The 23397-nt window shown below is 37.9% G+C and overlaps 1 protein-coding gene across 1 annotated transcript in view; it reads left to right on the forward strand.

Moving 5' to 3' along the window:
• The window catches only part of SLC39A8 (solute carrier family 39 member 8), a 72087-nt gene that overhangs the window by 22786 nt on the left and 25904 nt on the right, over nucleotides 1-23397 (forward strand). The window contains exons 3-6 of the mRNA XM_012436574.2: nucleotides 5532-5694; nucleotides 14090-14259; nucleotides 16604-16726; nucleotides 17217-17381. Coding sequence (XP_012291997.1) covers nucleotides 5532-5694; nucleotides 14090-14259; nucleotides 16604-16726; nucleotides 17217-17381 — 621 coding nt within the window. The remainder of the gene's footprint in view (nucleotides 1-5531; nucleotides 5695-14089; nucleotides 14260-16603; nucleotides 16727-17216; nucleotides 17382-23397) is intronic.

A 23397-nucleotide genomic window follows, 5' to 3' on the forward strand; every position in this document is an offset into this window, starting at 1 on the left:
TATCTTTTTATTTTCCTATAGGTTATGATGTAGCATTCATTTACTAGCTTTTAAAGGTGACTTTAAAATAATTACTTTAAGTATCCATCAGTACTCTTTTATTTACAAGAGTAAAAAAAATTTTAATTAGCTTAAGCCAAAAAGGAAATCATTGGCCCATATAACTTAAGACTCAAGGTGCATATCCACTTTAGGTACAGCTGTATGCAGGGTCTTAGTGATTATATTGAAAATCTGTCTTCTCCATTCTTAGTTAGCTTTCTTTCACATGGTGGCATAAATGGCTTAAGATGTTCCCAGACTCACAGCAGGACTGGTGGAGAAAGAGTTTTTCAGTAGCACAGGTGAGTACAGGACCCAGACTGGTCCTACGCTTACCAAAATCAGATGGAAGGGAGTTCCCACGGCAGTAAGGAGCTCTGTTACCAGATGATGGGATAGAAACCCAAGGGTTACATGTCTTTCATCATTCCAGGAAAGCAAAAACCACAGACATCCACCAAATTTGACTAGCCTGGATTGTTTCTTATGTTTTGGGTCTAATTCACTTGGGCTTGTACTCTGGCTCCTTTTCTTGCTTTGGCACAAATTGTGTATGTATTCCCAAGGCTTTGTTCTTTTTTCTATATGCTGATCCTCCTGATCAGCTCCTCTACTCCCACTAAGCTATAATCTCTTTGTAGAAGAAGCCACATCTTTATCTCTCGTCTCTACCTTTCTCAGAGAAAGCTCACCAATTATTTCCATTTGGGGTCCCAGGAGCATTGCTACTTAAAATGTCTAAACCAAAGTTGCCACCATCCTGCCAAATGGGCTTTTCTTCCTAGGTTCCCTAATCAAAGTGTTGCTGAACTTTGTTCCTTAGTTTAGCTTAAACTGGGTTCTTATCACATGACCAGAAAAAATTAGGGCACGTAGACATATGGAAGGGTAAGGGGAATGGACTTTACTGGGCAAAAAGGAAAAGAAAAAAAAAAGACTCTCAGCAAAGCGAGAGGGTTTTCTGTTAACAGGCCCCCATCTCACAGATTGATTCCAGGCCACACACAGAGGAACTGAAGAGGGCAGGCTCCTCCTCCTTGCCCACACGGGAACTTCCCATGGCTCCACCCTGTTCTCCCAGTGTGCAGGCAGGCTGAGATTCTCCCAGGACCCTCCCTTTTATCTGCCTCCTGCATGTATCACCAGCAGTAGCAGCATCCTCTTTCGACTCTCCCAGCATTCTATCGTCAACATTGTTTTTGACTATTTCCTCTGCGTATCATTTCTCCCTCAAATGAACTCTCATAGTTTTTTATTATTATGTTTTTCATGAATTTATCATTTTGTCTCTGTTTTTGTAGATCTTGATGTATCTGATTTATTTCTGCCACAGCTATTTGAGTTTGCTGATGGAAGGCACTTTGACTTATTTATTTTCGTACTATTTCCTTCCTGGTTGTCATCCAGCTTTTTCCACCTTCTACTTCTCCCATCGATATTATACCTAGATCTCTTACGGTTTGATAAATATTTATAGAATAAAGGAAAGAGTTAGTGCAATGTGTAGTATAACCACATGGCTATTATACTTGATATCGTTAAAAAACCAGAGCCTAACAGCCAGTTTAAGTGGTAAAAACAGATTTTATTCAGGAAACATTGCAATAGGGGTAGGTTAGTCAGAGTTTTCCAGAGAAACAAAAACAGCAGGATATAGATATAGATATAGATATAGATTAGAGAGAGATTATGAGGAATTGGCTCATGTCACTATCATGTGATAGTGACTGTTGAGGCTGAGAAATCCCAGGATCTGCTGTTTGCAGGCTGCAGACTGGGAAAGCCAATGTGTAATTTACCCTGAGTCTCTGAGTCTGAAAGTCTGAGAACCAGAGGAGCCGGTGGTGTAAACTCTAGAGGGAGGATTGGAGAAAATGAAATAAAATGTCCCCGTTCAAGCAGTGAGGAATGAAAAAAGGGAAGAATTTCTTCCTCTGCCTTTTGTTCTGTTTAGGCCTTCAGTGGGTTGGACTCACACTGGGAAGGACAATCTATTTCACGAAATCCACCGATTCAACCACCCTTGCAGACACCTCAGAAATAATGTTTAACACCAAAGAAATAATGTTTAATTTGGGAACCCAGTGGCCAGTCAAATTGACACGAAATTAACAATCACAAGGAGAAAAGAGACCTCAGTATGGAGCTTGGCTTAACGCCAAATACAACACGGACAAGTGGGGCTCTACAGACAAGAAGGAGCGGGAGTAGGAGCAGGGAGGCGGTCATGAACGGAAAATTACTAAGGGAAGACATTAAGGGTCTGGGGGATTTTGGTTAAACAGACCTAACAGGATTCTCGCTGAAGGCAGGATGGGGGAGATCACATATGGAGAGTGGGGGAACTCTCTTTAAACTCACTTGGAAAGTTTCTTGCTAATACCAGGTGATGCAGGTCCTGAAAAGAATGGATGCTAGGGTTGAGGCCTGGGCTCAGAGGAGCCTGCCTGGAGTTTAGTTAAGGACAGAATCTGAGTCAGTATTAGGTTTTCAGATCTTGCCACTCTTCAGCATTGATTATAAGCAGATTTCAGTTGTATAAAAGGCTAAGGAAGGAACTTGCCCTAATTCTTTGAACTTCCTCCATCCCCTTCCTGAACCAGCCCCCCATTTTCCCATAAGGACATGTTTGGGAAAGACGCAGAAAAACTTCCGACTCATCAAAACTGGTGAGGAAGAAGGAAGAGCAGAAGCAGAAGCCAAAATGCACAGAACTATTTGCTGAAATGGTTTTGGGCGTATTTTGCAGTCTCTTTCGTAATATGTACCTAGCCTCCTACCTGTAATGCTACCTTACTTTGGTGTTTCACATATATAAGGCCCATTTGAGGCACCTGAATGTGGCAAGAGATCAGTGAATAGGAGTTTAACTTCAAACTTAGGAAGAAAGTCAACCTGCTGAACACGTTATCTGAAACCTTGAAAGGCCACAGCAAACATCGGGGCAGCATGCTTAGCATGCTTGAGACTAGCAGTGTCATCAAAACAAACATGAAAAGAAGTAAAGCTGTCTGTACATGAATGTGAAGAAGATGGTGAAAGCACATGGCGTTATGAAGGCACATAGCATTCCGTAGAATCACCCTGACTTGTTTTCTGAGGAGCCCTTGATGATCCTACCCTTTCCGTAATTTGTTTGTTCGTTGTTTTGGAGGTGAAAGGGTGTGCTTGAGCGGGTGTTTGAGCCTCCTCGTCCACGGTATAACCGGTTGGTTTTGTTGCCCTCACTCTTCAGGCGCTCGACTCTCATCCTGTTTGTTCTCGTTCTGGGAGACACCACCCTTTCTAAGACAACTGCTTTCTTTTGTTTTGGGTTCAACTTTGTTAAATCAAAGGATAATAAATATCAAGTTTGTTTGAAGCCAGAAATAGGCTGCTGTCCAAAATTGTGTGCATTCCAGTTGCTGGTAGGCAGATATTTTAAATAAATCAAGCTTGCAATTAATTCAGTTCTGCTGCACTTAGTATTCTCTTCTCATTCTCTTGTCACAAGGTGAGGCTGTGAGTTTTATCATCTCTACATCTCCATGTTCTTCCTGGTGATTGGACAGTTGCCGCTCTCCATGATTACCATAACTATCCATGACCACCTGTCCAGCTCAAATTTCAACACAAATGCTGCACAGCCAAGCTATCTGATGGTGTTAATTATATGTTTATTTGACTGCACTATTTCCTTTTTTCTAATTGTATGTAGGAGAGTGTCTTTAATGATGTACAGTGGGCAATTCTGGCATCCTTAAGGGCAGTGGCATTCACGTTTTTGACTGCTGTTCACAGTAAGAATACATGTTACGTCGTGACCCAGTATATATGTGGATGTTATGTATGATGTGTAACTGAAGCTGAAGTTTGGTGAAGCAATGCTTGCCCTAGTATGTGTGATATAGTCTATAGTTTCTATTATTTTGTGTTTTACTTCAGTAAACGGTGCTGACTGTACCTTAGCAAGGGGACTTCCTGATTCAGGAATGGGTTACAATTTGAGTGTGTAAAAGAACTGTTTAACAGTCATCAAGTTTTAGGGAGTCTTAGAATGCTAATTCTTTGGAAAACTGCATAGATCTTGGTATATTTGATGTTTTTTCATTTTTCCTTTATAAACAGTAGAGATCTCCTTTTATCAAAATAATACAACGTTTTAAATTCCATTGTTTCTGTTGTAAAGGGAATTATAACACCTTATGGTCAAACAATTAACATCAACTCTTGAGTTCTTGATACCATTCATAGTAGGAATATTAGTCAGCTCAGGCTGCCATAACAAAACACCATAGCCTAGGTGGCTTAAGCAACAGAAGTTTGTTTTCTCACAGTTCTGGAGACTTGAAGTCCAAGACCAAGGTGCCAGAATGGTTGCTGTCTGTTGAGCGCTCTGTCCTTGGGTTGCAGAGAGCATTATCTCACTTCCTTATGTAGCAGAGAAAGAGCAAGTGAGCAAGCTCTTTGATGTCTTTTCTTATAAGTGCACTAATTCCACTGGACCAGGGTCCCACCTTCATGAACTAATCTAAACTTGATTACCTCTCAAAGGCCCCATCTCCAGATACCGTCACACTGGAGATTAGGGCTTCAACATATGAATTTGGGGAGACATACTTAAGATAAGAGTACACATATCTAAGGTCTTAGTGGGGTGTAAGCATCGACTGAAGTATGCAAATAACTTTCCTAAATTGCATTTATTAAAGGCAGACTCTTCCATTTGAGTGAATGGATATTTTTCACACTATAATTCTTATGACATTCATTAGCATTTATTTTATATTTTTCCTAATAATGCAAGTACTGTATATGGAAGATAGCTTACAGTTAAAATGTGAGAACAATATTATATCTTTAAAAAGTCATTTTCACAGTGTTTTTCTAATGCAGATTTTATTCCTAAATAATAGTTACTGAACTTCCAAACAGCCCAGCACTATTTTCAAAACCTAATATGGAAAAGCTACCCACCATCGTTGAGAATAGTGCATATTTTAACAAAAAAAGTTTGTGCTAAATACATATTTTAAAACAACTTTTATATATTTATATTTATTGCAGTGTAGAGAAGAGAGGAATTTCTTAACACGAAACTGTAGGGAGCCAGGTGTTTGTCTACAAGAAATGCTGTAGGGAGCCATGCCAGTAACTCACACGAAATATCCATTCAAACTGAAGAGAAGTGAACTAAGAGAGGGTGCTGACAGTATGAAATTGTTTTAAAGCCCTTTGTTTGAATGGTATTGCGATTTTTTTTTTCCTGCTATAGGAAGGCTGTTGATTAAGAAGGTTTTCTCTTTTTTTTTTGCTCTTTTTCTTGTTTCTAGGTTTAAACTGGTATGGACTGTTTTACAACTTTAGGGGCCTATCAATTTCCGTGGTGGGCTTTTGCATAAAGAGTGCTGTGCATCTGAGGACATAGTCTGTGTCTCTTTATAGCATCTTTGCTTATGTGCTTTTACTATGTTAACATATTTTTTTTGTTGTTGTTTATTCTATTTCAGTGTTTATCTGCTGAAGAGATCTTTTCCCTTCACGGCTTTTCAAATGCTACCCAATTAACCAGCTCCAACTTCTCTGTCATCTGTCCAGCAGTCTTACAGCAATTGAACTTTCACCCATGTGAGGATCGGCCCACACACAAAACAAGACCGAGTCATTCAGAAGGTAAATTGGAAGCATTTTTTCTCTTTTATTTGAAAAGTCTATGAACGATTGTGAAATTAAGTTAATATGCTGCTTCTTCTGCTTTATTGCTTTTAATTAATCTACATAGAACCTCTTAGAAAAAATACCCATATTCAGAAAGTATTTAGAATGAGAAGAATTATAACTCACTTAAGTTTCATAAGTTATGCTCTTCTCTTTGTTGAATCAAAATTATATTTAGTACACTTAAAAATTTTATAAGATCCAGTTCTTCATTTTAAACAATATGTATTTTGTGCTGTGTGTGTTAGATTGCATTTTAATCATTTGGCTTATAATTGATCATTTCATTTCCATTATCTTTTGCTTACCATATTATTTTAAAACTGGTTAGTTTATCTGCAGTTACCAATGAAGAAATAAGAGAACTAGAATGCTTCTAGATTAAATCTTCAGGGACCAAATTATTACTTTTAATTTTCATAGGTGAAAGAAAATACAAGCAGCTATTTTAAGTGACTATAGTGGTATTGCCATGAATATGGTATTTTAAAGGTATGATCTGCTGCAAAGAAATTTTCAAACATAATAAAATAAGTGTATGCTTAATATGCAGCTCACATGCTTAAATGTGTAGAAGAGTAACTTTCACCAATGAGATAAACCAATTGTTCAGGGAGTCTGTTTGCCAATTATGTTGGAATTTTAAATTTTCATTCGTTTGTCTATTAAGCAAATATTTATTGAATGACATACCAAGCATTGTTCTGTGTACTGAGGAGTCAACATTAAGCAAGAAGAAAAATTCTCTGTCCTATTAAGGCTTACAGTGTGGTGGAGAAAAGAGATAATAAACATTTAAACAAACAAGCAAATAAATAACATAGTTTCATAGTTAAAGGTGCTCTGAAAAATATTTTATATAAAATAAAATATTAGTAGGTAAGGGATAGAAGGTGATGGTGCGTGAGTGTCATCTTAGATAGACCAAGGAAGCCCACTGTGATGAAGTTTCATCTGAACAGAAGGAGAGGGCCACAGCAAGGTCATCTCTAGGGGAAGAGTGGTCTTGGTCGAGGGCACAGCGAACATAGCTTGTCGATGAGCTTGGCATGAGTGAGGAGCAGCAAGAGGCTCCTATGTGTCTGGAGCCTAGTGAGTTGGCAGAGAAGGTAGGAGGAGATATATCCTGGCAGGAGATGGAGGCCAGGTGAGGAAGCCTTGTGGGAGTGGTAAATTGATTGGGTTTTATTCTGAATATACTGTGAAATCACTGTAGCATTCTAGAGAGAGGAGTGCTGTGATCTCATTCAAATCCGTAAAAGGGCATTCCACCTGCTTATAATCTGCAGAGCAGATTGTAATGGGGAAAAAGTAGAAGCAGGGTGATTGGTCAGGAAACTATTGCCAGGAACTGATGCTCAGGATGATGAGGACTTAGACTAAGGTGAGGGAAGTAGAAGTGTGGAGAAACAGTCAGATTCAGGATGTTCTGGAGATCGTGCTAAATGGTTTGCCCTGTATTGATTGTGGGGGAGGGAATGATGAGTCAAGGCTTCAGCCAGAGTAACGGGAAAGATTGTTATACCATTTCCTAGGATGGAGAAGACTGGGAGGATCCGTTTATTGTAGAGGAAGAGAGTGGTGAGGATGAAGAGTATAATTTTTGGTGTGGTTGCTTTGAGGCATTGACATATGCCAGTAGACAGGGAGGTCTGATAGGCAAAGGCACACAGACATTTAGAGAGGAGATTGCTTTCAGAGGAGGTCAAGACTGGGGATTTGCCAGTCTAGAGATGATATTTAAAGATGCTGGGACTGGGCATGGTGACTCATCCTTGTAATCCCAGCACTTTGGGAGGCCGAGATGGAGGATTACTTGAGGCCAGGAGTTCAAGACCAGCCTGGGAAACATAGCAAGACCCCAACACAACAAAAATTAAAAAAAATTAGCTGGGAATGGTGGCATGTACCTGTAGTCCTAGCTGTTTGGGAGGATGAGGCAGGAGGATCACTTGAACCCAGCAGGTCAAGGCTGCAGTGAGCTATGATTACCCCACTGTATTCCAGCCTGGGTGACAGAGGGAGACCTCATCTCAAAAAAATAAAAATAAAGATGCTGTTCTGAGTGAGCTCATCTGACATGAGTACTGATAGATAAAGAGAGTAAAGAGAGACTAAAAGGGAAGACTGAACAAAGGAAGTGACTGTTTTCATTTCTGGACTCCTCTGTGTGTATACACTTCAGTCTTTCTCTATATGAATAAAAGAAGTAACAACAATTGCAAAAATAACGACGATAACCAATTCTTTTGTTGTATTTCCTATGTGACAGGCATTCTTTGAAGTACTCTACATATTGATATATTAATCTCATGCAACTATATGTTGTAGGCACTACTATTCCCATTTTGCAGCCAAGAAAACAAATGTACAGGGAGTTTAAAGTCATTTGCTCAAAGTTACGCAACTTACATGTGGAGAGCCAGATTTAACCCAGGTTGTCTTGGCTTCAAAACGCATGTTCTCATTGATATTCTGAATTTATATATACAAAGCATAGAAATCAGCAAGTATAATTTATCAATATAATTTGTAACTTGTGAATAACAGTAATTTCAATTTTGAAATACTATTAATTTTGAGCTGCTAATTGTTCAAGCACATATTTTTGCTAGAGTGTATTTGTAGTTCTACAAGCCCATTTAACTTTAAATACAATTTGCACTTTACATTCAACAGTAAATTCAGTCAATGCTTTAGGATACTACCCTTGACTGTATTACACAGTAAAAGCACAGACTCTCAAGTCAGTTTACCTGGGCTCAAATGCCAGCTCTGTAATTATCCAGATATGTTGAGAACATGACTTTCACCTTTTCTTGCTTCAGCTTCCTCATCTAAAATAGTACCTTTCTTATGGACTTGCTGTAAAGATTAAATGACTTCATATTTGTAAAACACTTTGAACATTATTTGGCATATAGGTGCTGTAGTAGGCCTGTTAGTTAGGTCTGTTAAATAATTACATCTAACGTGTGCATGATTCTAGGTACAGGAAGTGAGGTTTCAGAAAAAGCAAATACTCTACTCTGTGCAGGTTAATTACTTATATTCAAAAGTAATTTTTTAAACCCCAGTTGCTCTGTGCAAGTTAATTACTCATATTCAAAAGTAATTTATAAACCCCAGTTGCCTATGTTATTGTGTTTCAGGAACCAGGAGATGAGAACTGTCAAATCAGAAGCAGGAAGTGAGAGATAGAATTCTAGGGACAATATTACCAAGTCATAAAATGGAAAAGTCAACAATTTTAAGTTACGAGGTCAGAAAGGCACCAAATATTCAGACAGATAACTCAATAAAAAGATAAATGTCTCTTAGGGTGCATATTGTCTTAGGAATTGAAATGAGGCTGGAGTGGAGTGGGATAGGGTAGGAGAAGATACGGAAATGTTTCTGGGGGCATTAGGGAAATGAGCAGAGTACTTGTTACTACTCACCCATCTAAGATGTTTAACTTGGCAATCTGTTGCCTTTTCGATGTGATGTCTTGATTGTTTTATTTTAGTGGAGCCATATGATTATTTAATATCTCTATGGGTCAGTTACTTCATCTCTAAGTGGATTTCATAATGGTACCTTTATAGAATTCTGGGAAGTATCAAATGAGTTAATATACGTAAGTGCCTCGAACAATGGCTGGCACAGAGAAGACGACTGTCTTTGTTCTTATACATGTGTTCATAGGTTCACCACATTCTCTGGCCCCTGTGTAATCCTATTGTTTTCTCACTAAGAAACACTTTTTAAAATAATTAAACGTACTGGATTTTTCATATAACTTTTTGCTTAATGAAGAGTCAAGTCTTAGCTCATTCGAAGAAATAAAAAATCAAAATAAAAGCAATCTTAAGGGGTCACAATATAAGAATTTGATGAATACATTTATGTTGACCTTTCAGTGGACAGATAAAATAATATCATTTTTCAGAGACTTTTATTTTTGAAATTTATTTCCTGTGCTTTATAAAATGATATTGATGAGTACAGTAAATTGATAAGTTAAATTCCTTAGGAGAGAAATTAATTGCATGTTAGTACTAATTTAATGGTTGAAATTGCCTCACTTTTTGATGAAGTTACAAAATAGTCTGTAATTCAAATAGCAGATAAAATAAAGACTAATACTTGAAGCATCCTTGAAGATCATATTGTCCAGCTGTCTAATACAACCAGTGATGTAAGTCTAATCTCCACAGAGGTTAAGTGACTTCTTGTGGGTGTGGTGCCTAAGGTGAGATGAGAGCTCCTGATTCTTAGTTTATTATTCTTGTTACTGAATAACAGTGAATTAAATGAATTAACCTTTATATCTTGGTCTACTTACTAATTTTTTTAAACATAATAGTAATCAACATTTAGTTAAGGGTTACTGTATTCCAGGGACAGCATTAATTGGTTTTATTTTATTCTTATAAAAACTATGAAATAGGAGCTATTTTAAATTTAATTTTATTTATTTTTTATTTTTTTGAAATGGAGTCTCACTCTGTTTCCAGGCTGGAGTGCAGTGGTGCGATCTCAGCTTACTGCAACCTCTGCCTCCCAGGTTCAAGCAGATCGCCTGCCTCAGCCTCCCAAGCAGCTGGGAATAAAGGTGCATGCCACCACGCCCAGCTAATTTTTTGTATTTTTAGCAGAGACGAGGTTTCACCATGTTGGCCAGGCTGGTCTGAAACTCCTGACCTTGTGATCCACCCACCCTGGCCTCCCAAAGTGCTAGGATTACAGGCGTGAACCACCCCACCCGGCCAGAGCTATTTTAATCTGCACTTTAAATATGAGAAAATGGAAACACAGAGAATTCAAGGAACCAGGCTATGATGCCAATGAGGGGAAGAGCTGGGATTTGAACACAAATCCTCTGGCTCCAGAGTTCACCTTGTTAAACACCATTCTATACAGTTTCTCAGAATGTGGCCAGGCAGATATTGAAGCCTGGGCTGGACATAGATCTACAAAATGAGAATCATAATAGTAGAACCATATTTCCTCACAAGTAAAACGGGAATAATAATACTCTCTATCTCATAGGGTTGTTGTGAGAATAAATGAGTTAAAATAGGTAAAGTTCTTATGTTAACACACAGTGGACATTCAATACATTTAAACTATCATGACTATATTTCTTTGAAATCTATTTAAGTATTTCAGGGTTCACTTATGAGGAGACTGGTCCCTCTCTGAAACAGATCATTTGAGAAAGTCCCATGTGTATATAGAGAGGTCCAAGGAATAGATTTATACCAATTTATTCTTTGGAAAGTGCTTCAGTTGAGTGGAAACTCCAGACCTTTTTTTCTGAATAATGTTCTAACCATACAAGAAGGGGAGGCTATGCCGTGTGCCTAGAATGTGATGAATTACACTCTCATTATCCCCCAAGGTGTGCTGATAAATGTGCAAGGGCAAAGAAAGTTAGAAAGTTGGACAAGTGGATGGATTGGTATTTCTTTTTGACAGAGTTCTGGGCCGCACCTTGAAATAAGGAATTTATTCATTCAGTAAGGAATGTGTATTTTTTCCTGGACAATTTTCTAGGCACTAAGGATGAATAAAATATAGCCCTTCTCATTGAGAATCTCACAGTTTATATGATGTAGACAAATATATCAATGATAAAATTACTGTAGCACACAAGAAGTGGTAAGTGAACCAATTAGTTTCAAACACAGAGTGATGGGAATCCTGACCAGCCCTGGAGTACTGCCTGGAGCTTCATAGAGAAGATCTTTGAGTTGGCTTTGAAAGCCATGTATGAGTTTCTTAAGCAAGGAAGATAGGAAAGTGTTTTCAGACAGAGAACCACAGTGTAAAGGTAAAGGTTTGTTGGGAAAACATGGTGTTTGGGTAAAGGCCATGTTGAGAAGGGGGTCAAGAACCCTTGAGAGGTTGTAGGAGGGGCAGTTAATAAGGAGTAGTTTCAAATGGGGGCATGAGATGATCACCTTCGTGATTTAGTGTAAGTCTGGAGGCCATGTCAACTAGTAGAAGGGACACCAGATCGCTAACTGTCACCTTATATAAGATGAGGGAGTGAGAGGTGATGAGGGTCTGACTTCAAGGTGCTGGTAATGACGATGGTGAAGCTGGAGGTGGAGATACCTGAAACAGAATTGGTAGGGTCTGATCACCAGTTGTTTGTGGAATTAATTAGTGGAAAGTGAGAAACTGGAAGTGATCCCACTGTTCCTGTTATTTATGTAGGTAGTGAGCAAGGATAATGGAGCAGGTGTTTGTAGGGAAGCTGATGAGTTTAACTTGTGCATGTGGCTTTGCTTCTATTTGGCACTTAACAATTTCTTTGCCTTTTAATTTCAGTTTTCAACATGTATATATCTTGTCTGCCCAATGAGATTATAAATATTTGTTGAATGAATGAATGCATGTAGGCTAGTGATTAGATAGAAGTATGTTTGTGTTAAGGGAAATTCCATGTAGATATACCATGAAAAAAGGTGTGGAATTGAGAACTCTCTCCAAGTGGAATGCCTATGGGGACTAGTAGTATTGTTTTAGGTGGTAAGGTAATAAATGAGAATAAAGTGGGCTGTTAGATGAGGTTGTAGGGTGTGGTCGGGACCTGAAACTGAAAGGAAAATTTCTGGAAAAGATGCAGTCATCATGGTCAGTGCTGTAGTGATTCTTGGGGTTACATAGTACCATTGATAATCTGACCTTTTCATTTGGTGCTTAGCATAGGAGACTTTGTATCACTCTATGTGTGTGTTTGCATGTGTGTATGTGTGTGTGTTGGCAGGAACCGTGGTTTGGTCCACATCTTCTAGGCTGAATGAACATTTACTAACCTTGTTGATTTGTACATATAAATTCTAGGCTAACAGTAATTATAGTGAACAGTCTTACGTTAATGAAATATGTCTAATTCAGGGTAATATTTTTAATTTTGTTGAGTCCTTAGGGCTTTTTAAAAATGAGATTGCCTCTACAGGAATAATAAAGGATATTTCTAAAAAAATGTGGGCCTGGGAGCCAGACCGTCCAGGTTCAAAATCCAGCTTTCTATCCATGTGACTTGGTCAGCTTACTTGAACTCCATATGCTTGGGTTTCCCCAACTGTATGAAGGTCGTAGCAATATTTCTCTTACAGGGTTTTGTGAGGATCAAATGAGTTGACACATGTTGATCACTTAGCACAGAGCCTGGCACATGGCAAATGCTCCTTGAGCTACAGGTGTTACTAGTGTACTCCACTGACAGTGCCACGGAGAAGAGTGGCCCACCATTTCAACATGCTTTGTGGCTATTTTAAAGCAGTGGTTATGCAGGGGCAGCTTTCTCCTCTGTCACATTGTACTTTGTGTACAGTGTGTGGGGCCAGAGGCAAAGTCTCACGTGGCACAGCCCTGGGACCAGGTTGTATCTCACCCTGCACCCACGCATAGGTGATGGTCTTGGGTATGTTTTACTTGTGTTCCCATTTTGTACTTAAACCAGCCCCTCTAGGATAGAGAGAGGGAAATCGAGGTCCAAAGGCAATAGGTCACAGAGGCCATTAGCTGTAGAGCTTAGGATAGTATTCATTCATTTTATTCTAAGCAACACTTAGTGTGTACCTATTGGGTGCCAGGCCCTGGGTCTCAAGAGATGAAAGATGCACCACCTTCTTCTGTCACCAGCATCTCTTCTGTACAGAACGTTTTTGCCTAATCTGTGTCTGGTGGGGTGAGTTATGTAATACAGCCACTCCCTCCTGCCCCTGTGTGCTCACTTCCTGAGTGCTTATTGCATTAGGCTGACTTTAGTTCTCAGGAGGCCCCAGCTGGGGAGCTGAGGTGCTGCCGGTGCCACCTTCTCCAAGGAGGTGCTGTCCTCAGGAGTCTGCAGGCAAACGATTATGACAAATTCAGTGTTAGCAGCTATGGTCACCTTGAAGCTAACCCCTTCTGACCCATCTCCATCCCTGCCCTCCATCCGTCATCCCATACCTTTGCCCTGAAGCTCAGACTGCCTCTGCTTTCTCCAAAATGGTGTTTTAATGTATTCCTTGAACCATAGATGAAACTAGGTGGGTTGGAGCCTATGGACCTCAGATTGTCACTATTCTAGGTGTTCTCCAAGTTCCCTGCAAACAACTCATTAATCCCATAATGATGATTTAGAGCTGATTAAAACATAATTGTATTACTATTAATGCTTACTATGCCATATGTTTATTCTCAGTTTTCTATATACTTTTCATTGAGTAGATTTTGTTCTTTTAAAGAAGATAAAACACTTAAAAGTGTTTTAAACTTTTAAAGACACTTTTAAGCTTAATGTACAGGAAAACTTCATTTGGTTCCTTGCTCTGATGAATTTCTACTCTCTTTTCCCTCTGACCCACAGTTTGGGGATATGGATTCCTGTCAGTGACAATTATTAATCTGGCATCTCTCCTTGGATTGATTTTGACTCCACTGATAAAGAAATCTTATTTCCCAAAGATCTTGACCTTTTTTGTGGGGCTGGCTATTGGGACTCTTTTTTCAAATGCAATTTTCCAACTTATTCCAGAGGTAAGGATTTTGGCTATTTGTTTCTGTGAATAATTGTTTCTTTTGAACATTTTAGCACTTTATATGTTTTTAGCCTCCATAATTCTTACAGCGTTTTATGGTCTGGTTTATAGTGTTTTGGATAAAAGAAAGCTGAATCACAGCAATTGTAAAGGCTTGTCCCAAGCTGCAATGGATATCAGTGTCAGAGACAAAATTAATATTCTAGGAGGCCAGCCACTAGGACGTGCTCAGACAGCTCTGGGACACCTCAGAAGGCCTTAAAACTTTATTCTGCCTTGCACTTGGCAAATTTAATTTTTCCACACATGGTTTCATTATTTATTTATTTTTCTAAAGAGTATGCAATGTCAAATGTACTGCAAATGTCAAATGTAAATTTATAATTTAAGCTATACCACTAAATTCCCTCATATATTTACTACAGCTATAAATGACTAGAGAATAAATGAGAGCATGGCTGACAAACCTTCTTATTTTTTTCAACTGTGGAAAAATATTGAGGACAAATAAATAGCAACTTATTTTTTGCTTCGATAAAATGTGTTATTGATCTGATCTTGACTAAAGTGCACACTATTCAATTAATCAACAAATAATATGTATGCTTTATTTCAAATCTGTGTTGTGCCCATATAAGGAAGGGAAATGGAGGAAAGAAAATAAATGAAAGGAAAAGAGAGGCCATGTTGAAGAGGAAGGAAGAGAGAAAGAGACTTTCGTAGAAGGGATCTACAAAGGCGAACTAGGGAAATATATGTATACGTGGACTGTATCTGCCACCCACAGTGCACACACAGAGGGAGAGACAAACCCCATACACAGAGAAAATATTAATCGTATTTCAGGGAGTACCACCCTCATCTCATAATTTTTAGAAAATTATAACTAAAGGTTCCTTTAGTTTTCAAGCTATATTTGAAAGTGGGGCTATAGCTTTTTAGAGTTATAGATTTATTATCATTATTTGATCTAGGACCTAAGATAATATCTATTTCAAAGCCTCAGTTATAGAGATGAGAAATATTAAAATCCAGGGGGACTAAATAATTTGATTATAGCCTTATAATCAGCTAGCAACAAAGGTACGATGATAATACAGATTTTCTGATTCAAAAGAGTGTTATACACATAATATATTTAATATGATATTATATATATATGTATTATCTCTCCTGCTTTATGGGTCAAATTAAATTAATACTGTATATGGATTAGAGACTACATTTATGATGTTAAGGTTTTCTATTTTATTGAAATTTGACAATATAAAGAATCTGTCTTTGTAATAATATCTCAAATTTCCATAGAGAGTTTTTTGTGGCAAAATGGTTTTCCTTTTCTTATTTCATTTTATTTTCATAACCTCAATGTTAGGTAAATGGAACAGGTTTTTTTTTTCTTTCCATTTTCGCATTGTATAAACAGGCACAAAGAAGTCACTCAAATGAAGATGTGGCCATGAGGTCTCCCCAGCGGCAAACATAGGACAAGAACTCAGACATCCTCTGTTCTGCTTCAGAGGGGAGATTTACAATGTGTGGAATGGTATAAAGTTGTGGCTTTTCACACATTACTCTCTCCTCTGATTCTATTTATTTAAAGTTTATTTGTCTGGTCTGTTAGGAACACCTTCACTCTTTATAACTTCAAACTGTAACTCCAGCTCTTTGTCCTTTAAACAAAGGATTATTCCATTCTTATTGCTGTGGTTGTGTGTGTGTGTGTGTGTGTGTGTGTGTGTGAGAGAGAGAGAGAGAGAGATATTGGAGGCAATTTTAAATCTTCTTTTGCTTTTATTCTTGGGCCTAGCCCTTGATTTATTTATCTTTTTAGGATTTATCACATTTCTGTGGGTATAAGAGGATTCTCTTGGGAAAACAGTAATCTAAGTGGCCTGCCATATTTGTTTTAAAAATTTGACTGTGGATATCATAGACAAATACATTACTTTTAGAGAAAGTTGGTAGACAGTATCTCATTTATCTTCATTTTCTAGACCTAATATTATCTTCTAAAGATGGGAATTAGTGCTGCTGTTTTACTGCTTAAAGTTTGCTCCTTCAAGGCAAATATTGCCATAGGTGTTACAGCTGGTAAACTGTAAGATCCTCTGTTGGCTTTAATGAGACTTCTGGTTGTAAGATTTTTGTGCTATCTCATACAGTTTTGTTGTTCAAATTTCAAAGTTTTTGTTTTGTGATTTTTGGCAGGTAGGGTTCCAATGTTACTTGGATGTGAAAAGAGACTTAGAACCTTGGTGAAAACTGTATACTGGTATCATTTTCCAAAAATCAAGTTAAATTTCTTGGTTTTACCTGTATTGCCCTTTTTTCTCCCTTAGGCATTTGGATTTAATCCCAAAGTCGACAATTATGTTGAGAAGGCAGTTGCTGTGTTTGGTGGATTTTACCTACTTTTCTTTTTTGAAAGAGTTCTTAAGATGCTATTAAAGACTTATGGTCAGGTAAATGGACTTTATTTAAAACATCCGATATTTTCCCCCCTAAAGCTATTTTATGTAGGTAAATAAAGACAGGAATTTTATTCTTAGAATTATGAGAATGGTCCAGTTATTAGGCTTGTGACTTTGAGAAGAATGAAGAGAGTCGCTATATTGACAAGTATCAGATAAATACCTGATTCGTATTGTAAGATTTCTAGCAAGTACCAGCAATTTAATATTGAATAACAGATATGCATAGTTCATATTCTGTTCATATTCATCAAAATAAGAATGCATATGTGTTCTAACATGAACAGACAATAACAACAGAATCTAATAAATGAAAATACATATAAAAAAGAGAAATTTTATACATCTGAAATATTTCTTGACATATAGAATAGACATACAATTTTCCTCTTATAAATAAAAAGCAGTAAATTCTATTTTCTTGTCTGTATGAATCATCTTTTTTCTTCTTATAATATCTTTGGTTTTTATTCCCATATAGAATGGCCATACCCACTTTGGGAATGATAGCTTTGGTCCTCAAGAAAAAACACATCAACCTAAAGCATTACCTGCCATCAATGGCGTAACGTGCTATGCAAATCCTGCTGTCACAGAAGCTAATGGACATATCCATTTTGATAATGTCAGTGTGGTATCTCTACAGGTATATGTTGAATCAATTTTTCCTTTATTATACAGCATTCTTTATACTGTGTAAACAGCTAAGTCATATTTTGTACATTTATATATGTAAGACTTATTCCTGAATATGTGTGGTAACTAGAATGTAAGTCTGCATTGTTTTTCCACCTTCCCTCTCTATGTTTACTCTAAATAAGTGAGTTAAGAAAGAAATTGTGGATCACTTGTTTGGGTTTCATTGTTCTCGAAGATTATTTACTGTATGAGAGTCTCTCAATTGCATTTATATAATATTATGTAGCAAAATTGATTCAGAGCATTTATTTTACAATTCTTTCAAGATCCAAAATAAAATAATCCTTTGATTTTGAAACTGCAAGAAGAAAGAAGATTTAGAAACTATTAAAATTGGTTTATTAATTGTCTGACTTAGAATTTATATTTATATCCACATCTGCTAAATAATATTAATAGGCACAATTTCTTGAGCAAGTAACACATGCCAGATAATATGCTTAGCTCCTAATTATTTGATCTCATTTACTTTCTGTAACAACTACTCATGTCGGGATTATTTCTTATGTATTAGAACTATATTGGTTTCAAGTGATAGAAATCAAACCAAATTATACATACGCAAAGGAGAACTTACTGGGAAGATACTAGATGTCTAATGGAACAGCCAACCTACAGGAAGAACAAGAACCTAGAACCATTAGAACCACTAGGACTCTCCCTCCTTCTCTTTCCTGCCTCTTAGTATCATTCTTTTCTTTCACTGTAGGCTATCTTTTCCATAAGTGGGATACATAGCCACTAGCAATTCCTGAGATTTGTCTTATAATTTCAGCTACTAGGAGGAAATTGACCTGACTCTTTCAGTCCTAAGTCTAAAACCCCTGGCAAGTGTCTTCCTGGTCCAGTTTGAATTAGATGATCACTTCTAGACTAATTTAAGTGCTGAGACAGTTGGGTCCCTTGTATGGTGTCAAGAGAATGTGGTTGGAGTAGAGGAGTGGTTATCAAAAAGCGATGCTGAGAAGATAGTATCATTGGTGTCCACAACAATTCTCATTTGACAGATGATGAAAGTGGAACTTGAGATGTTAAACAACCCCCCAGGTTTACTCAGCTAGTGAATGGCAGATCCACAAGCTGTATAGTTAAACATGATATAAAAGTGAACAGTTAAAAACAAAATGAAAAGGAAAGCCAGCTAAGGGGAAAAAAAGCAAAAAAAAAAGAGCAATCTGGAAGAGATTATTATGGCAAATGACCTGAGTTTCCTTCTGGAAAGAAGATATGATTGGTCATATGCTTCTCTCTACCTGATTAAGGAAAATCTCAAGTGTATTTTAAGAGGCAGTTCTGTGTTAGCACTAAGCTAAGAGGAAATTATTTTTTGCTATGTCATGAATGATGCCTTCAGCCAAGAGTTTGCAAAGAAACTGGAAATGTTCAAATATATAATTTCTTATAATAATAATTACAGCTAACATTTATTAAATGCTCAAGGACTATGCCTAGAATGTTAGATGAATTACTTCATTTGATCTTCCTAATAACCCAGGGGGCAAGTGCTATTATAATTAGGAGAGTCTGGCTTAGTGAGGTTAAACAGCAAACCCAAGGATGCACAGTTCCTAATGACAAAGCTTGGATTAGTACCAAGGCTGCCTTATACCGAAGCCTGTGTTCTTAGATACTTTGCTGGACTGCCTGCCTGTGTTACTACTCTACTACGAGCAAGATGACAGTATCAACTCTTAAGTATTTATTTTCATAGTGGGGAAAGATAGTTTGGCCCAAGGATATTGCTTTCTGAGGATATATAATTTAATGCAAGGTACAGCAGAGAGAGCCTGAAGAATGGTAGTTAAAACTCTTCCTTATACCATGTATCTAAATTCTAGCTGCCTTATGCAAGCTTTTGGCAAATACTGGATTGTAGTGAGATGGTGGTTGAACTCTGACAAGTCATTCAAGAGGTGCCAGGCAGCTATATTGCTAATTTAAACACTGATTAATAATTCTTTAGATACCAGATGGCAGAGGGATGATCTGCCGTGAAATTTGGAGCCTAACTTGAATTCTTGCTCTGATGGAAGATTTTCCTGTGTCTTTCCAGAGTTAACAAGGTAACTTTAGGCAGGGCTACACTTCTACAGAGAAGGAGCTTTGAATCTGGTCCAACCTTAAGCAGGTTCTCCCCTGGGATCCCCAAATCCTGTAACACAAAGCACGGAAGAGATACAGTTTGGGATTTAAAATATTTAAAGGGCCGATAACCTCTTTGACCGTACTAGAAACTCAGTGTGACCTCTCCTGTTTTTAGTAAAGTTCCTTCTGATGAACACACTAGGGTACACTAGCTGCTAAATGTGCCTTGAGTATCAGAATATGCGCTGATAGGAATATTTATATTTAGACAGGAGGATGGCTGTCAGAGACTTTAGCTTTTATAAATAAGCGGCTAAATTCTTTTTTAAAATAATAATTAACAAATACATTTAACTTCTCAAAAGTTATATTTTAGTTAAAGCTTTAAGGCTCCTGATTTAGGATTAGCTATGGCCAGAAGACATGTTTGCAGTAAATCTAAGCGCCATGACAAAGATGAGGCCCTTGACATGATCCTGTTTTACATAATTTAGAAATACAATCAGAAGGCGGTTTTTACTCCACTTAAAACAGTGGTGCTTTCATTTGTTTTTGAGACAGAGTCTTGCTCTGTGACCCAGGCTGGAGTGCAGTGGCGTGATCTCGGCTTACTTCAAGCGCTGCCTCTGGGGTTCAAGCGATTCTCCTGCCTCAGCCTCCCAAGCAGCTGGGACTACAGGCTTGTGCCAACACGCCCAGCTAATTTTTGTATTTTTAGTAGAGACAGGGTTTCACCATGTTGGCCAGGAAAGTCTTGATCTCTTGACCTCGTGATCTGACCGCCTCGACCTCTCGCAGTGCTGGGATTACAGGCATAAGCCACTGTTCCCGGCCTCATTCATTTACTCAATAAACATTTACTGAGTTCCTGTTCATCATCCTAAGCACTGGAAATTCAGAAGCAAGTTCTCGAGGAGTTTACAATTTATTCAATGGAAACAGACAATATAGAAACAAGAAAAACCAGAAATATCATATAGTAATAACTATTTTGATGAAACTAAAGTGTGGTGATGTGAGAGTGATGTGTGGGGGCTTCTTTTGATTGACTGATCAGAAAAGGTGCCTCAAGATGTCAGCAGAGAATTATGTAATGAGAAACAACCAGTCAGGCAAATATCATGGAAGAAAATGTGCTGAAGACTTTGAGAATAATCAAACAGGTCACACACAAGAAACCTGGAAGCTAAATGTAGTGGACTTCCCCACATCAACGCTGGAGAGCAGTGGATTAATTCCTTTAATATTCTGAATGAAAACAACCATGGAATTGTAAACCTAAGCAAACTACTGATCTAGAGAGAGGAAAAAATGGAGATAAGATTCTGGAAATATACTTCCAGGAATAAAAAGGCAGCTGAAGGAAGAAGAGAAGGTGCATGCCAGGGTGACAGTCATGCACCAGGCCTTGAGGTAATAGTTTTTATGCTAATTTCTTATGGGGACTATTTTCTCACCATTCTGGTTTAAGGTATAGTCTCAAATAAACAGATGTTTAAACAAATTGAGCAACAGACTGCTATTTTCAGTTTTGTTTACATTGCACAAAAAAATCAAAAGAAATGAAATTTACGAAATAAATAGGTCTGGATGTTGCTTTAAGAGAGTAGGTATTACAATGTAAGTGACAGTGATTTTAATAATAAAATTAAAATACTTTATAATATTTTATATTATAAAAATAATTTAACTGAGGTGACCCCATTAAAAGGATTGAGTATGATAATATAATTCAGGGTTCAATTTGAGTTACAAGTATGGATTTAAGAATTTTATTGACAATCTCAGTTGTTACTGCTTCAACAGAGTAAAGGTTTTCCAAATTAAAAATAGTAAGAAACTATCTAAAAATTATAATGAGTTAAGAAAGGTAGTCTAATTTGGATTACTATCAATAGAATTCAAATTATGTGAAAATCTAGATTATAAAAACGATTTTTGATCTTGCTGAAATATAGAAGGAACAAAGTAGTGTTATAGAATACTTAAACTGTATGACTTAGGAATGTCTTTATTATTCATCCAAGCAGTTCTGGCTCATCACAGAATATTCGGCTAAGCAATAATATTTAAATTTAGAAGTCTCTGGTGTTTTATCTGTGTTTAGTCATATAACAATCATAGCTTTACACATCCGTTTTTATTTTGTTTTCATAGAAGTATATTTATCACAGCAAAATAATAGAAGATATTTTATTTTACAGTTAACTTGATTATAACTTTTAAATATTCAGACAAAATGATTGGAGAGTTCCCTAATACCTTTTCTCCAGGCCTAGTAAATGTGAGACACAGCAGTCTGTGTGGCATGTGTGTGTGCACATGCATGCTTTTTGGGGAAAAGTGAGGGTAATAGAGGGGTAACAAGGAAGATGTAGGGAAAAGGAGGGGTGCACAGGATGCTACTTCCCCAGTTATTCAGTTATTGTTGCTGGGTAATGTGTCACCTGTCACCTTGTGACATGGTTTGTTTTCTTCTCTTTGACTTTCCTGTGCAGCCGAGTGGTGCAGTCATTTCAGTATCCATGCAGCCGGGTGGGGCTCCTCTGCCAAGACACAGCCTTGGTGTTGAACGGATGTTGATTGCTGAGGAATGTGTGGTACTTTGGGGAGGGTGTTAGTTCTTCAAGGCCACTAGGGGGCCCCTGGAGCTCATTCCTCCAGCAGTCTGTCGTCAGTCGCTCGTTTTGTGACGTTTCCTGTGCTTTCATTTAAGAATAGATACTGTTAAATATAAAGTGATTTTTAGAAGTTGACTATCGTGAATTTTATGTGTAAAGTTGAGGTGTAATGAAATAGAATTTAGCTGCAAAGCGTGGTGATGTTAGGGAGATTTTCTTTGTGGATGACTGATACGAAGTGGCACTCTAATAGAATGGTAACATTTTTGAGGTGGTTGGGGCTCCATGAGAGTTTAAATACACATAATTCATTCAACAAGTATTTTTCCAGTACTTGACATATACTTGGTACTATTCTAAGTACTGGCACGAAGGGGACAGTGGAGAGGAGTGAGGACCCAGAGCAGTTTTCAAGAAGTAACAGATGAGGTGAGACAGCAGTGTTCACGGATTCCAAACTTTCCACCCTTCCATAGCATAACTGAAATGTTACGCATTTGGTACAGAAAAAATGAAGCATTCTCTTTTTTTAAAGTATGAAATACAAAGAAAACCTGCCTGGAAGCTCTGTGTATACGTATATGTGTGGGACTTGTCCACAGCCTTTTGGGCGGTGGGTTTTTCTCCGTTCTCGCCTGGCAGTGGGAAGACGGGTGGAGTATACCACTGGCTGCCAGTCGGGAGTGAAGTGGGAGGAGACGGGGACTGGGGCACTAAGAATATTTGACGTTACACCCTTTCTTTAGTGCCGCACTTCACAACAGCCTTCAGTTTGCTTTGTGTCCTTGAGTTGAGGGTCTGTCTGGCTCCCTTTCCCCAGGGGCGGATCTCCAGTCACCATCTGGGGTGGCTGCCTCGCCACACTGGCTTGGGAGGAAGGACAAGATGCCACTTGTTCTCTAAATAAACTTGCAGCCACTTCTCTTATTTTTAGTTCCACTCATTCTCTGCCTTCAGAAGTATTTGGTGCCTCTAATCCCTGAACTTTTCTGGGTCCTGCATCACTTTGCTTCTTGTTGACTTTCTTCCTCTGTGAAGTCAGTTAGAACTTGTCTTCCTCTTTCCATCTTCCAAAATACAAATCTAAGTGCTGTCCTATTGTCCCTCATTCTTCCTGTCCTTGCAGCTTTATGTCTTTATTCCTTTATAAGGAAAGCTTCAGGAGGGCATTTCAGGAGGGACCATGGTTAAATATGTATATCTGGTCTACCATGTTTTCACTGAAAGCCCATTTACTATTTAAAATCATATCATTCT

The sequence above is a fragment of the Aotus nancymaae genome, unplaced genomic scaffold (genome assembly GCF_030222135.1).
Source record: "Aotus nancymaae isolate 86718 unplaced genomic scaffold, 86718_ANA_hifiasm-v0.15.2.pri h1tg000033l, whole genome shotgun sequence".
In the NCBI taxonomy this organism is placed as follows: domain Eukaryota; kingdom Metazoa; phylum Chordata; class Mammalia; order Primates; family Aotidae; genus Aotus; species Aotus nancymaae.